Source organism: Amphiura filiformis, chromosome 14, assembly GCF_039555335.1.
Source record: "Amphiura filiformis chromosome 14, Afil_fr2py, whole genome shotgun sequence".
NCBI classification, from domain to species: Eukaryota; Metazoa; Echinodermata; class Ophiuroidea; order Amphilepidida; family Amphiuridae; genus Amphiura; species Amphiura filiformis.
Genome location: NC_092641.1, coordinates 28,736,840 through 28,754,742, shown reverse-complemented (window position 1 = coordinate 28,754,742; position 17,903 = coordinate 28,736,840). Strand labels below are relative to the sequence as shown.

The 17,903-nt window shown below is 37.6% G+C and overlaps 1 protein-coding gene across 1 annotated transcript in view; it reads left to right on the top strand.

Annotated features, from left to right (window-relative positions):
* Window positions 1-9,363: 9,363 nt before the first annotated feature.
* The window catches only part of LOC140169902 (dixin-like), a 113,539-nt gene continuing 104,999 nt past the window's right edge, over window positions 9,364-17,903 (top strand). The window contains exons 1-2 of the mRNA XM_072193223.1: window positions 9,364-9,452; window positions 13,529-14,182. Of these exons, the coding sequence (XP_072049324.1) occupies window positions 14,102-14,182 (81 nt within the window). The 5' untranslated portion in view covers window positions 9,364-9,452; window positions 13,529-14,101. The remainder of the gene's footprint in view (window positions 9,453-13,528; window positions 14,183-17,903) is intronic.

Genomic DNA, 17,903 nt, shown 5'->3' with positions numbered 1-17,903 from the left:
TCGCCTCAAATTTCGATCAAGAAATGTGGTTATTTTTCACATAATATCGGATCATGATCCAGAAAAAACACAATATTTCCCAAGTTTGATCTGTTTTCCACGTAATACAAGTATTCAATTTACATGAATTATTTCCGCCCGGATAATAACACGAAAAATATCTCAACTGTCGACATCAAAATTATTTTCGTCCATGACAGAATCTAACACGAGGAGAATTGTTTATCAGGTCACGACAGAGGTCAAATTTTGCGTTTACGTCATGCAAATAACCGATTGTGATTGGTCGATTGACATACAAGATCATGAATATTCAAAATTACGATAGGTAAATAAACCGGAAATAAACAATGAAGTAAACAAGCTATGTTTACCATTTTACGTGCAGCTGAAGTAATTAAAAGAGCTATTAAAAGGAAATGTTGAAGTGTATGCATGAAAAAAATGTAACCAGGTGGAAGTGAGGAACATTACGGCTTTACGCTAGTTCTCCTTTATTTACTTTGAAGCATGAAGCCTTTGCATTGCACTGCACTGCAGAACTACGGCGATCGCGATCAGACCCTGGGTCAAATTCAAAACAGAAAGGTACCGTTCACAAACACTTGTTGGTTGGGAGGGGGGGGGGGGGGGATGCAAAAAAATTCATCACGAACATTTTTCGGGGCCCCCTTTTCAGATCTCAAAAATTTCAGGCCCTCCCCCATTTTAAAAATGAAAATTATAGGTCAACCCCATACATAAATAAACTCAATTTTCCTGGGAAAATTTATGGTCATATAAATGTTCAGCCGCCCCCCCAGGAGGGTCAAAACTTTTAAGCCCCCCCATTTTGTATGAGCACCCCCAGGCCTAACAAGTGTTTGTGAACGGTCCCTAAGCTTAAATTGATTGAATGGATGTCACACTGCCAGGCAAGATACCACACTATTTTCTAGAAAGATCTGGGGAAATGGAATATGTTATGTAGGCCCAGAGAGAATTCTCATCTTCTCTGGTAGGCCCTATTTCTTGCACTCTTGCATCTTCAGCCCAAACTAACTTGACTTTGTTCTTGTTTAAAGGCCCATTCAGTGATTTGCTCATCCGGACGATCGTAAAAATCATCAAAATTCAGATTTTGGTACCTTTGTAATTGGCATAGATGTGCTAACATAGCCTGCTAGTGGTTCGGTCGAAAGCCGTGTATTTTAGACAAAATAAAGCATTTGCATGATTCTGGACTTTTGATACTGACAGTACAAAAGTCCGACTCGAGATCGAAAGAAGCTCACTCTCCACGTACCAACACGCGTTGCGTATTGTTTCTACTACTTATTACAACAGTAGCTACTATTTTAAACAAAATACACAATTTTAACTGTTTTTCATATTTGAATTGACCGTTAGTTTGCCTCGGTGACCTTTAATTGCTTATTTTGTTTTCTACTACAAAAAATTAAGCGTCTGTTTTAAATCAATTTAGACTCTACTTCCCCGTGTTAGAAACACTGGACTAGGAAGTTTTCCAGTCGATTGGTGGCGCACTGTACGAAAATCTCGATTTTCTCGAGTCGATCTGAGTTGAAGCAGAAAACCTTTCTAAAACTTCTGTTTTTTTACTATTTTGTCGATGTATTCAGGGGAAAAGTGGTTTAATGAAATTCTGTAGACTTATTCTTTGTTTCTAAGCAACTCTGACAAATTTCCATTTTTTTAATGTTCCTGTGAAATCACTGAAAGGGCCTTTAAGCAGGCTTCAATGGTTCTGGGGTAAATCAGGGATGGGTAAATCAATAATGCAACATCACACTATCATACATAAAAGTTGCGGAATAAAGCAAGATATTATTGGTCCAGCTTCGGTAAACACACTCAGGCTCCCTGGCTCAGGCTAAGCTGCATACGGTTACCACACCTGTGGGGTTAATAGCCATATAACGGCTACAAAACACTCCATTTTGAAAATTATTTTTTATTAAAAAAAGCATTTAACTTTTTTAATTTCTGAAACAGTTGTTTTATTTCTTTTGAACTTCTAGCGGTACAAACTGAATAATCAAATTACTGTGGTATTTACATTTTGGAAGAGATTTATACAAATGCAATGCATTGGCAGATCATAGTCCTTCGAGAATGACCTCAGCTATGGGGGGGCTCGGCGAAGCCGAGCATGTTCGGTAAAGCCGAACAACGAGGCCGAAGGCCAAGTCGCCTCGCTATTAATAGATTTTAACCTAAGCCGATAGTCATTCTTGAAGGACTAGCAGATCAATGAATTCAGGAAAAAACATCTGGGAATTACTGGGCTTGATAAAACAATATTTTTCAAAAGCTGATCCTGGATAGGAAAATTGCTAATTTCATGTTCATTGTGGACATTTTCGTACCGGTACCCAACACAAGGGCATACAGCGCAGCTGCAACATTTTCAGAACCGACTAATTGTGTTTGTGCAATAACAAGTTTTTCGCGTCTGCGTTCTCGCTGTATACCCCATGTGGGAAAGTTCTACGATGAACAGGAATTACCTAATTTTCATATAGATAGTTTATACATGAAGGTGAAGCCGAGTCAAATGAACAATCCAAATCTGATGTAAATTTATGCAGGCAATTGTTCAACTATACAATACAATAATATTTTCTTGCCGTTTTAAATATAACTGTGAGGCAACCAAAAAAAGGTTGTTTTACGAGTGCATAGACTTTTAAATTAGTGGCGGTCGGTCAGGACAATTTTTTGAAAACATATTTTGAAAATTTCAGTCAAAATCAATAAATTTAGGCAAAAATAAATGAGGCTGATTTTACACAATAATTTAGCACAATTAAAAAAAAGAAAATGATTTGTGATTTCAAGCTCAGTACCTGATATTTTAAATTCGTTGACGATGAAGTATTTCCATTGTATTCCATATTCATAATTAATAAATCAAGATCATCGTATAAACTAAATATTTATTGTTCGGATTTGTTCCATTCTACGTTCCAAGCCTCTGATTTCTTTCTGCAGGTCCAGGAATAAAATTCACAATTCCAACCACAAGGCGACGCATGTCTTTGGCGTCATTTCTCATCAAATACCGTCTCGGTCTCAGTCAGAGATTTGCTTCCATAATTTACAATTCAACAGTCCCTTAAAAATAATGACAGTCTACAGTCATGACAGTGTTTTAGAGATATTTATATATGAATTGTAGTTCCTCATCAACCACTGAAGTTCCATGTTTGTCTCTGTCGTTTTCCTCTTTGTTGTGCGGTTTTTCGTGCCTCCCGTCACAGATCCTGGAATCGTAAATAATATAAAAAATAGAACAAAATAAATTAATAATTAATTAATTATTTAACAAGATAAAATAATTATAAACTTCAAACAATAACGATTTAAATTAAATTTGCAAGCCATATTATTAATGTAAAATGCAAGCTAGCTCCACAATATTATAATCATTGATTGATTTCGAGTCCATTTCAAAATCGACCCCAATTGCAAATCGTGTTTTTGCAAACTGAACCAAACCACGATGTAATGAATTTGGTATCACACGAAAGCTTACATCCTTCGCTACGTGACTAATTCACTCGTTTTTTCACATCGAATTCCGCCCGGATAATAACACGGTTTGAAGATTCCAAATTTCAACACCCCAAATTTTCATCGGAACAACTTTTCATCATCAAACAAGAACAAAAACATGTCGAATTTGGTATCATTCTACGGCAAATTTTGTAAACAAAACTACTCACCGTCCATGTTGACTCTGCTTTTGCACTAGGGGTCACAAATCGCCCTCAAAAGTTCAGACATAGTCTTTTGGTCCAGTCGCAAAGCGACTGATTATAACGAACTCGCTGTTAGAAAATCGGTGACCTCGACTGTGTGTGTGTGACCTGCTGGCTGACTGGCAGCCGTTTTGGCATTTACACATCACATAACGAACGGTCATTCACATGGATGTTGCATTTAACGATTTTTTTTCACCCATTCCGTTTTTGAGTCAGATGATGGTCAAGTTTTACAGTGTAATACATCACATTCCAAGTTCATGGTCAAAAAATATCTATAATTATATTTATAATTATATATTTATTTCGTTCTGCTTAATTTCCAGTCATTTCCGTTATTAACGCTCATTGAGTTCGTGTTCGGGACGCTACGACTGAAAATCGATTCGGACGCCGGAATATTGTCACTTTTTATACAATTGACATTTGTGCAACTTGCTGTAACTCGAGCAGACTGGAATATAATTCACTAGTTTTGTCATTCGAGCAACATTGATACTTTCTACTGCTGAGTCATTGCTCGCAAATTGGAATCATTCATAATAAAATTATTAGTTCATTCTTAAATATTACTTTACAATGTGGAGCTTCATTTCAGCGACTTGAATAGACTTATCCAGTGGTAACTTCGAGGATCCCTGCGTACCTTGTACCATCTATTTCTGATGAAGTGGTCGCAGTTGAAAAAGCTACAACTAAACATTGTCAGCTTTCACCGTACGCCTATTGTTTTCATTTATTCAACACCGGGAACCTTGGATAACAAAGGGATATCGCAAGTTGAGCATTTCGGTATTCAGAAAGCCTTTGACTTTTTCCAGCATTTTATGCTTCTGGTTAATGAGGTTTATATTTGAGCATTTTTGGTATTCAGAAAGCCTTTGACTTTTTCCAGCATTTTATGCTTCTGGTTAATGAGGTTTATATTTATACCGTTTCTGCTTAGATATATTTTTCAGTGACTAAACGTTCAGGTAAATGTCTGGAACCATGGCGAATCTTATTACCAATTCAAATGGTTTGAAACCTCCTCTTCCATCTTACGATACCATTTATAATTCTAACGTCAACAGACCACATCTTCATTATCGAGGTAAAACAGCTCCATCAACTTCACAGGATCAGTCTATACACAACAAAGGACTCCGTAGACGCGTTGCATCTGTGGATCCTTCTACTAGATCCTCTACTGGAGATTATAGTCCGGATCAAGATCATCCCAAGGATTATTATGAGGATTATTATCGATCTCTGCAAACTCGTCAGAAAACATGGGTGGAGGTGTCCCCTCGTAATCCGGCTTATGCTCACGGGTCTGGGTCTGGATCTGGATCTGACACGGGGTCTGACCAGAGGGTGAGGAGTGGTGTAAATGCATCAGAAGAGGAGAAGTCGTTACACAAACAGGTTGGTTGTGTTTTATTACACTAGTATTAAGCTGGATTTATACTCCATCGCTGAGCGACGAGCGATTGATAATTGACCAAGGTAGCGCGTTTCTCCCAACGCAACAAGAAGCGATTTACTTCATTGGATAAAAACCCTTCCCAACAATTCAGCGATGAAGTGTAAATTCAGCTATAGAAAAGAAAGTTCCGTGAAGAACCTTGTTTGTTCTTAAACATGCTAAAGAGCCATAAAAGGATTAGGAAGAACTTCATATCTGAAACTCACGTATAAAACCTTTATTGGTTCTACAAATGGTTCTAAAATTTCTCGAACCTCCTTTGAATTGAAGGTTCTAAGGGGAATTCCCCTATTCAACCCTTGACCCATTTGGACATGTTGAAGAACAGAAAATGTCTAAACGACTTTCAGAGAACCAAAAGGCACTATCCTCTTCGTCACTTGAGCTCAGTCCTTTTATGATCCTTGGTATCTCGTAAGTACCATCACATGATGCAGTCATGTCTACAGTAGAATTCATCTCGACCTTTGCAGGACTTAACCCCATTAAAAGCTATTAAACCAAGATAACACTCATTGAAACAGCTCAACTGATTAAATCGGATCTTCTCTGGTTGTGCACAAGTGACTGTTTTCATGTGCGATATCGCAATAAAGATGGTATTCATAGCTTCAGTTGGGTAACCGATTATAAAGGAAACGAAAGGAAACAATGTTATGTGTGGCTTTGTTCACGAAATCAGACAATGTCGTGCTTTTTGTAAACCAGCATTCTTGAAAATGAGCAACATAATGATTTTTGACTTAACACGGTTTAGAAATAATTTCTTCATATTTTTGGTGTTATCTGTCGTTTACATATCCTTCCTAAAACACCAAAGTACGAGTATTTCCAAACATCTAAATTTGCTAAAAATTTAGGACATGTTACAAAACTATATTGTCTAGAATTTTAGAAGAGTACTTTTAATATTGGCCGGTTATTTTTCACACAGCGACGTTAACTAGGCAATGTACTATTACCTATAACATTAACTAAAACACCAAAGTACGAATATTTCCAAACATCTAAATTAGCTAAAAATTTAGGACATGTTAAAAACTATATTTTCTAGAACTTTAGAAGAGTACTTTTAATATTGGCCGGTTATTTTTCACACAGCGACGTTAACTAGTCATATCCCATACTGTTAACGTAGGGCTATTTGTAAAGGTCACGCGTCAATGGGAAAGAGCACTGTGTATTGTGTATAGGAAAACGGACAGTAACTGCAGTATGAAGGGTTTTACCATTAATAGTTTACCTGTTCCAAAATGGTTTATAAGTTGAATGTTTACCTGTTCCTAGAATGGTTTGCATAATTTGGCTTTAAAATGGACTAAAAAGTGGTTTCCATTCTCATGTGTTTTATAATTTGCACTTTTCCCTGGAATTTTATCCTGGTGCGTTCAAGCACCAGGCAACATGTTGTTAAGGGTCTTTGCACTCTGAGTAAGACAAGTACACGTGTTCTTAATTGGAAAATTTAAAAGGGCTAAACTAAAATGCCTTCTCTATAAGCAAAATGTTTGAAAACCCACACATAAAAGGAACTTTAAAACTTTTAAAGTAATTTAAATAAACCCCGTTCTTGTATTCAAATAACATCAAATGTTTTTGGACATTTTAGTAAAAATAATTAATAGCTTATACATGTAATAATTATGTTCCAATTATTTTTGGAAAGCTAACATTCGCTAATTAATTATACAAAAAAACGTATGTTTTGTTTGGTACTTCAGCAGACTTAGTATGAAGTTGATAACTATTTGCTTTATATGATTATTTTGGTCAACATGTCAATTACTCATCAGATGCTTTTCGCCACTTTCTTTTTCTATATTTCTGAATTATTTTAAAATCGAAGCTAAAATTAAGTAAAACAAAATAATAAAGCAATTTATAGCAACAAAGAGTACAAGGGTGATTTATTAACTAAAGGGATCAGATATCAACGTTTGCACAGTATTTTTGTGGGATATGAGTGCACATCAGACATAATCGAATTGCATTCTGAATACGAGGAGTCGAGTGTCGTTCTGATATCAAGTAATTTTGATTTTTTTTTTAATTGGCGATATACATGATTTAATATATAAAACGCATTTTTATGGCAAATTGAAAATGGATATTTTTCATAATACTAGTCCTCGAAGTAAAATTTATAAATCTACTTTATAAATCTACATAATACTTAAAGTGTAGGCCTATGAGGAAAATCGATGATCATTTGAAAATTTTGACCTTTCGTATTAAAGATACACATTTATTCTCAAAAAGACCTAAAAATTGTTTGTCTTTTGGGGGGAAAAAATTCTATTTCCATTCTATTGCTGTTTATTTTTTACACATGATTTATAATCGTTTGTGTGATGAACTTCGTGGACGCTTCCTCTGTGTGCGAGTCTGCATTGTTTTGCATTGTCTTTTTTGTGGAAATTAATACAAGCGTGTAATTGCTTTGTTTTGCTGAATTGTAGCTAATTGTAATTATCAAATTCCGGGTTTAATCCAGACAAAGCCAGATTATCATGGCACGCCATACAGCATGTACAAATACAATAGGCCTACGGTATGTCATGTAAAGTTGCTAATGGAAACACATTTTGAATCAATACGTGGGTTCTCTTACAGTCGAATAATAGTCAACATTTCAGAAAATCCCCGGGCCCCCTCCCTGAAAAAGGTTCACATTTTCAAAATGCTCACCCCAACAAAAGAAATCGGACCTGGCATTGAATAATTAGTTTAGTTTGAAAAATCCGAAAAGGGGTTAACCCGAGAATGCTGTATAGGCCTACGATTGGCTAAAATCGTTTGGGCGTAAGAGCCGGGCGTAAGAGTGAAAATCGTTTTAAAAGAGTGGATCTCAACTCGTTCATGGAACTCCAGTGAATCACTGTTTTGGGGAGTAAGTTTTTCACTCTTTTGCATTTAGAGAGATACGTTATTTATGATAAGAAAAGAGGCCAGAATGTACCTCATTTTCTTAATGAACTACTTGTCTTGAATCAGTGAAGTAATTTGATTCTTTAATATGCCCCTATAATAATTATACATAGGCCTAAATTTTGTTACCAGTTTTTTGTTTTTGTTTTTTTTTTGTTGAGAAAAATGCGAAATTTATAATAGTCGCAAAATTTATCAGGGGGTGTAGTACCATCACCTTAAAGAGCGCCTAGAAATTGTGCGAGATCGAGATAATGGTGCCCGGGGCTACACTGTAAAAAGTGTGTCTTGCAAATAAACACGTCATAAATTTGACGTGTCTTTATCTGGTATCTTTTCCCAAGACACGTCAAACCACATAGCGTCTTCTCCCTAGACATGTCTTAATTACACATATATTATTATAGGGGGCGGGGACTTGGCCGGGGATGTACCCAGAAATAGTGCCCCGCCCTGCGGGGACTAAGCCGGGACTGTAACATGTTTGTAACAGTTTCCAAAATTACATCCCCGGGTAGGTCCCCGCTATCCCCGGCCCCCGGGGGGCCGGGACTAGTGATTTGTGCACAAAGAGCGCCTAGAAATTGTGCGAGATCGAGATAAAACATAATTTTATCTCGACGATTCCATAGGCGTAGGTCCCGGGTGATGTGATGATACCCCTCCGCCAACATTTTGCCGGGTGGTCCATACAATCACCATTCACCCCTGACCCCCCACCCCCATTGACGCCCGTGTGGGTTTCGGACCAATTTATGAAGTGCAAATTTTTGCCGCGCTTCTCGCGAATTTATTCCACTTTTTTTTTTTTTATCACTGTAGCTTCAAAATTGCAATTGTTTTTGCGCTTCGCGCGCATATGTAGGGCCTACAATGAAGGTGTACAAAAGTAGTGTGGTGGATTCAGTAGGCCTACTTCAAGATTTTTTTTCCAAAATCCCCACAATGTCCGACTGAAGAAATCTACGCCACTGGATGATTCTACCAAGGATCATACCTTCGACGTCATGCGGGTATTTGGGGAGCTTCGGGGCGAGAGCGACGGGGCGGCGGCCCGTGATTTTTGAAAAAAATTGTACTCAATTGACGTGTGTCGTTATTGAAATCCTGTTTGGCACCGGCTGCTAGATAAAAACAGAGGGCGCCCTTTTGTCTGACCGTTAACCGGAAGTCAATCCATTATCGTTATACACCTGCTGTCGAGAGTGAGATAGCGGGTACTGAAGCAGAACTGCCCAGTAGCGTCACGTATCTAGGAAGCAGAAATCGCCTGAAAATATCGCATTGAGGTATGTACTTTGCATTTTGAATACCTAAATTGTATCTTGATTAACGTGGCTATGTGTGATCGTAAAAGACATCTCATATAATTGAGTGTGTGGTCGTGTATTGTGATGATGGTAAACAACTTCTCAATGAACAGTCTTGGTTGGTGTGCAGTGCATGATGAGTGGTGTATGATCATGATGTCGATGAGTGGTGCGAGTGGTGTACTGTTGAATTGGTAGTCGTAAAGTTATTTTAAGCTTACTCATTATTGATGAATTCACCATATTAAATACATTATGCCTATGTTTACCTACTAACTCTGTCATTCACATCACATTTATCATGTATTCATGCAAAAGTATCGGATCAATGTGACACCTGAGTGACATGAACAGGTCACAGGACTGTTCATGACTGTTCTTCTTCTTCTTCTTCTTCTTGGTTGAGTCGGCATATCCAGACTTAGCTGTATTAAACGCCAACTTTGTCCAGGAACCTAGGACTGAGTGCAGATATCAGAACCGGGATGATCCCCTTCTCTTTTCGAATAGCTCTGACACTTTAACGTGCACAGGGATGAATCCTCCTGAACACGGGACCAACGGCTTTACGTGACTTCCGAACCACGGACATCGCACACACACCACTTATATCTGCACGTGCTAAGCAGTGTATGGGGGCGAGAAGAAATTCTACAATTAAATTCTGTGATGAAACTGAACTTAATTGAAGGATTCCCGACCATAGGAACTTTTTGGGAGGATGGAGAATTTTCACCTAAGGCAAGCCCAAGGCTCGAACTCTCGTCGATCGTATCTCCCGGCCGACAGCGCAATGCCTTAACCGCTCGGCCATCTCGCCCTCTGTTGACTGAGTACCGTACGGTACGGTATTTATTTTCATGTTTTCATGGTTTTTATTACAGTACACACACCATCGAGATAAAAATAGATCTATTTTTATCTCGATGCACACACACACACATAAATCGTAGATTAACTGGCCCCATACATGCATTGATTGAGCTCATAACTTTTAAAGGATTGTAAGCTCGGGGGGGGGATCACTCCCATTGTGGCCTGTACACCATCTGCGATAATCAACTTTTGAAAAGCACCCTAAACAAGGATTTAACCCATGGCTAAAACGATAGGCCTACCCTAAACAGGTAACAGCGCCTGAGAGTGAGTTACGCCCTAAACTGAGATTTTATTCCTTGCATCAAATTCCATACCCTAAATTTCATTTCCGCGTATTTGCGAATGCAATTTTGCTACCCTTTTTTCCGATTTTTCATGTTTTTGACACCCTAAACACGATACGTGCGTATCATGCCTACCCACGAAAAACTACCCTTTTTACACGTTTTTATTATCGCGGATGGTGTACAGGCCTCAATGGGAGATTTTTGAAAATAATCTAAGTCAACAAAATATCCTTTTCATGACATAATCTATGATGTACCCTCTACAAGTACCCCTGTGAATGTCAAGTTCACAACATACCGTAGAATGGGGTGAATAGGGACAGTTTCTGCATTTTTTAGATTGTAGTTTTTTCCCTGTAGCCCCATGAGCCACACTTTTGAGAGTAGGTACATGTAGGCCTATTTTATGTCCACCCATAATGCCTTTAATCCACCGTTATAAAAATTGAATGTTGAGGGTGGTATATATTTTTTTTAATAAAATGTTGGTGTCGGGGTCAATAGTAAGACTCTCACCAATTCCCGGGTACCCGAGTTCTCGCCCGTTCTTGGCCTACCCGGGTCCGAATTCACGGGTCAAAGTGCCCGAAAAACAAACCAAAAAATTAATTAAAAAAAAAGTTTTTGACGACATTAAAGAACCACTGGATCTACCGTATTGTCTGTAATAATTACCCCTCTAATCAACACTCCCTCCATTTTTTCAATGAAAAATGGACAAAAACAAGCCTTGAAATAAGCAGGCGCGGGGAGCAAATTTGCTCTCGTAAAGCCACCAATTGCTCCTGGTCCTTCACATGAACCAGGAGCAATTTTATTTTAGAAAACTGGTTACAGTTTTGCACTTGATGCAGTCGTGCTGGTATGCTGTATTGTATACATGTAGGCTATGCAGAAAAGAATTTAATATTTGAAAATTGCTCCTGTTTCTTTATGCCCCTGGTTCTTGTAAAATCCCAGTGAACCAGGAGCAATGTTCGAAACAAATTGCTCCTGGTTCCAGTCTGCTTATTTCAAGGCATGGACAAAAATGCAAATATTTCCATGCCATAACGTTTTACTTTGAGTAAACTTAAAACTTGCATTGTCAGTCCTGTATGAGTGACGATCGATAGGTAAATTGCATGGACAAAACCTACTGCGACTCAAACTTCCATCCATTTCATTGCCTAATTATTCACTAAATTTCATCAGATTCTTGCTTGATGATCTGCACTTATGGGTGTAATTATGTTGTATTTACCACGAAAATGTCATTACTCCATGGGCGCTGCCATATTAGAAAATCGAAAATCCCTCCTTTATACAGGAGCACCATCGGGAAATTTAACCAGATTTCAAAGTTTTTTTCACTGAAAATTCACTTCCAATAAACGCCCCCATAATATTATTAACTTGCGACAAGTAACTTATTTTGCATCAAAGGAGGAATTCGTCCTATTCAAATACATTGGAAGACCACCCGCTGTGCTCGGGGTCACATTCCATAATGCTAATATGTCTGCTCCCATATGGGTGTCACGTGTCCAGAAAATTTTCCCGTGAACATTTACCTATTAATTTTGACTGATAATTGAAAAACCCGGATGTAAATGTTGGAATTCCAGTTGCTGATAAAACAAAATGTTTGAATTATATAAGTTAATTTTTTAACACAAAAAAACATGTTGTAATTTTAACTAGGCCACTAGAAAAAGAATTTCTTTCCACCCCTGTTCATAGTTTTTGCCGGGGGGGGGGGGCTCACTAAAATGACAGGGATGTCAGTCAATGTCAGCCACTGCAATTCACCAGCTCATCTAGTTGGGCATCTACTTTTTACTCGCACCTGTATAGTTTCTGCACAACTGCACATCTTCAAGAGTCTCCTTGGACAAGCATCGTGCTTTGTTAGGAGTGTAACAATTGAAGATTGAAGATGTGCCGGGAGATGTGCAGCTACATTGACCCCCATTTTTCCAACTTCCTCTCACTCAATTCAATGACTGCATTTTTGTTTTACTGAACTGTCACCCAATGACCCAGGCCTTCATGTTTAAAATTTGGTGGTGCTCCATCAATCACACTCCTGGTTTTGTTGAGCTCTGTTTGGAATCCAACCATGCAACGGTTACATGTACCTTTTATACTAGCTGGTTGTTTCAATAGATCATTGTTCAGAGTGATTGATGTGATACTGTTCTTGGAGTAATTTATTTTTGACATTTTGTTTGAAATTATCGTAATTCCAAATAAGGAGCACTGTTATTTACGCTCCCGACTATGCTTCGAGGTGCGCGGTAGGAACGCCTGTGGGATCGCGCTCCTCAAAAATAAAGGACTGATGACCCATTTTTTTCCTGTCACCAAAAGACTGTCACTCAATTTTTTCAAGAAAATATGACAAATTTCTGTATAATCTCTCACCAAATGACCTTATTTTTTCATTCTTTTTCAAATTTTTCACTAAATTTCACATTTTGATGACTTCTGAAAAATTTGTATCACCTTTAATGTTTTAGTTTCCCAGTCGAAAATAATCCCTTTTTGGTAAGATTTTCCCCAGTCTCACAGAAAGACCACATTGAAAGATCCCCCTCTCCCTCTTTTTTGGTGTCTAGCCTCTCACCAAAAGACCCCTCTAGCTTTGATCTGCCCTCCGCACATCCCCATCACCTGCAAAGTCCCCCCACACCCACATTTTTATTTCTGCATTGAACATACATTGTTGACCCAGGAAAAAGAAGGGTCTATTATAGATATACTGAAAATCAAATTCCAACATACACTTATATCACATCATTGGTTTTCTCATTACAGATTTCATTCTGCTTGACTTCTAAAACCAACAGCTAAGCAAGCCACCAGGGACCAGCAGACTTAATATACCCACCGTCAAGTCCACAACAGATTGCATTCTGCTTGACTTCTAAAACCAACAGCTAAGCAAGCCACCAGGGACCAGCAGACTTAATATACCCACCGTCAAGTCCGCAATAATTGCCGCTTTAATTATTGAGTATCATCTGACGGCATCTCATTTGCAGTTTTGGCACCTTTTGAAACTGGGTCTGTGTTTGCACAGAGTTGTGCGGCTTGGTATAAAGCTTACGATTTTAAAACAAGATGAGATTGGTGATATTGATGAGATAGTTAGCATTATGACGTCATAGAAGTTTGACACTATGGAATTGAGCAACAATTCCTAGTTTCGTGAAATAAAATATTGAAAGTTTGATACGTCAACTTTTATACGTTGAACTATTCGCTTGTGTGTTAAATTCATTATGAACGTCTTGTAAAATGCATGAACTTCAAACATGACCACATACAGATTTAACAGATGGCAAATCGCTCTTTATACTAGATTTGGAACTTAATTAGATACATAAAACGAAGAACAATCACACAAGATGTATATTGTACGATTTGAGACAGAACTTTGGAACTTACATGTAGGAATAATTGTAACTGAATGACGTGATGTCTACGGCTTCTACACCTACAAGTGGCGGGACGCCTAAAATCAAAGGTCAAGGGTCAACTTCATGGGAAGAATGGACGGTAAGTGGGTATGGAAAAATATTGTCAAGTCAGCTCAATTCTTAGACAAGGACTGGGCCTGATTGGTTAATTTGGTTAGCCAGGTACATGTACATGCCGATGCGTGTGAGTTGGAGTCCTGATAATACATCTACGTCCAAGATTGAGCTACCTTGAATTCTTTCTCTCTATTAAAATTGAAATTTTTATGTTGAGGATGGAGGACGGCATTTGGCCACTGCCCACTTCACCCCTGGAATAACTGTACCAGTTTTGTTCGTAGCATAGGCCTACATGTATATTGTGTATCTATCGTCTGTATCATGGAGATGGGGGATACCATTATTAAAGTAAACCAACATTCATGAAAAAAAATTGTGGTATCCCCTCATTATTTTAGACAAGCTCAGAACTGTAAACAATTTAACAAGAGAATTGTCAGCCGTTTTGCCATTTTTATCACATCTATCACATACAGTACAACACAGCTTCATAAATGGATCCATGGATAGAATGTTGTTGTGAGCAACAGAAGAGGTACATGCACAATTATACAGGTACATGACATGTGTACACTTGTACATAAAATATACATAAGATTTAAGTATACCAGAAGTGTACACATGCATGTTCATGCAATTGAATGTTGTGTAGAGGATGCACAGTAGATGAATCACAGAGTGATGAACTAAATCCGAGAGGTCATTGAGCCTGTTTCAAACATGACAGCTTGCCGTGTCCTGGTAATGACCCAGTTACTCCCTATTAAGAGCCACTGTCTGTAAGATTCAGACTCTTGTGATTCAAGTGCATCACAAATTTTCTTTAAAAAAATAGGATGATGCAACATTGGTCCAAGAAAACAATCCCAAAGTTTTAGTTTCCTCGCTCATTTCGTTTGTCCGTAAAAAAATAATGAAATTTTGGCCCCAAAAACATCGTTAAATGGTTTATCAATTAGCAGTGACTACAGAATTGTGTGCCAACATTGGCCCAGTAAATAGAAAATAGTTTTTGAATCCTTCTATGGGTATCATTACAATTACACAAAAAAATGGTTGGGTTACCATTGGCGCATCGTAATATACAAGTTTAAAATATTAGTGAAAAGCGCCCTCGTGTTGTTTTCTGTGGCTTGAAACTCGTTTGCGCCATTAAGCACCCATATAAAAAGCAAGCTGAAATGGATAAACTAATTATTTAGAATCAAATGCAAATGCAAAATTGATGGGTGCTCGTTGGCGCTAGGAGAAAATTGGGGTCAAAGGTCAAATTTTCTTATTTTAAGCGTCATTTTCACGCCTCATTAATTTTGTGCGCCAAGGTCAAAGAACATTAAAAGTGGTGTTCAGTGGTAAAGAAACTATAACTCTAATAAAAGAAACAGAAACAAGCTTGGGTCCTGGTGGTTCACTATTTTTAATGATTTTCTAAATATCATCCTAAAGCCTAGTAAATAGCATATAATAGGTCAAATAGGGGTTCCATCAATCTTCAAGCATCCACAACAGGACGTGCCAACAGGTACCCATGGTGTTTTTACTTCATTCACCATATTTAAGTGTTGTTATTTGCATTTATGTAGAAATTAGTTTGGGCACATGTTGGCGCAAGGATATATTAGGGGTCAAAGGTTAATCCAAAACCATAAAGTGCTACTTTATATAGTTCATGCAACCAATATGCAATCTTCAAGCATCCACTACTAGATGTGCCAAAAAGTACCCATAATGTTTTTACTTCTCTCAGTTTACCTAAGTGCTGTTACTTGCATTTATGTAGAAATTAATATGGGTTCATGTTGGCCCAAGGATATTTTTAAGGTCAAAGGTTAATCCAAAACCATAAAATGCTACTTTTTGATAGTTCCTGCAACTAATACGCAATCTTCAAGCATCCACTACTAGATGTGCCAAAAAGTACCCATTATGTTTTTACTTCAATAAGCTTATCTAAGTGCTGTTACTTGCATTTATGTAGAAATTTGTTTGGGTTCATGTTGGCAAGGATATTTTAAGGGTCAAAGGTCAATCCTAAAGCACAAAGTGCAACTCTTTTGCGAGTTTGTGCAACTGTGAAAATGTGCACAAACATTGTCCCAATATCTACCTCAAATGGAGTGTATATTTGCTTGTTAAGTCTTATGGATGCTCAATGCCACAGTGATATTTAAGAATAACACTTTAATACTGTTGAATGCAGAATGTGTATAAATCAAAACTTACCCTGCATTTTCAGATCATTTGACCATCCACAACAAACCAAGTAGAAGGTACACATTTTAAGTTTTCATGGTTTACAAAAATGTTCTCCAAAATATTATAAGCCTGCACATGTTATAAGTATAAGTATATTGATTCATTGCAGTCAAAATGCAATATTGTTCTTCACTTTCAATACAATGTAAGCTTGCACAACTTCTGCATTTTAAATAAAAATGCAGAAGTTGTGCTTATACTGTAATATTGGGCTCTTTAAATATTCATATAATGCCAATATTATCCCAACTTCAAGGCTTTTTATGAAGAAATTGAATAAATCGAGTTGGCATAGGTAGTGAAAAAATAATGGGATCTTGTTGGCATTGAAATTACCAACACTCAAAGAATGCACTTTGTCATATTTTGAGTTTTTTGTATTGACCTTTGACCCTCAAAATATCATTGCGCCAACATGAGCCCAAACATATTCCTACAGATCACAAGTAACAGCACTTGGATAAACTAAATGAAGTTTAACACCATGGGTACTTGTTGGCACATCGAGAAATGGACACTCGAAGATTGCATATTGGTTGCACAAACTAACATAAAAGTAGCATTTTGTGATTTTGAATTGACCTTTGACCCTTAACATCCTTGCGCCAACATGAGCCTACACTTATTTCCACAGAAATGCAAGCAACAGCACTTGAATAAACTAACTAAAGTTAAAACACTATGGGTACTTGTTGGCATATCTAGTGGAGGATACTTAAAGTTCGCACATAGTACGGCATGGCATATTATTTACTGTTTACTTGCTTTAAGATGATATTTAGAAAATCATAAAAAATACTAAACCAACAGGACCCAAGCTTTTACTGCTTCTTTTAGTAGAGTTACAGTTTGTTTACCACTGAACACCACTTTTTTTTTTTTTTTTTCTTGGCGCATGAAATTAATGAGGCGTGAAAATGGCTCAAAATTAGAAAATTTGACCTTTGACCTCCTTTTTCTTCTTGCGCCAACGAGCACCCATCAATTTTGCATTTGCATTTGATTCTAAATAATTAGTTTATCCATTTCAACTTGCTTTTTTCGTGGGTGCTTAATGGCGCAATGAGTTTAAAGCCACAGAAAACAGCACAAGGGCGCTTTTCACTGATATTTTAAACTTGATTATTACGATGCGCCAATGGTGACCCAACAATTTTTTTGCATCATTGTAATGATACCCATAGAAGGATTCAAAAACTGTTTTCTTTTCACTGGGCCAACGTTGGCGCACAATTTTCTAGTGGCTACTAATTGGTAAACCATTTAACGATGTTTATGAGGCCAAAATTTCAATAATTTTTTTCGGACAAACGAAATGGGCGAGGAAGCTAAAATTTTGGGGGTAGTTTCTTGGACTGATGATACATCATCTTATTTTTTTTAAAGAAAATCCATGACGCACTTGAATCACAAAGTCCCATTTCGGTCCCATTCTTACTGACAATGGCTGTTAACAGCCGGAATGAAATGATTTATGAATCAAA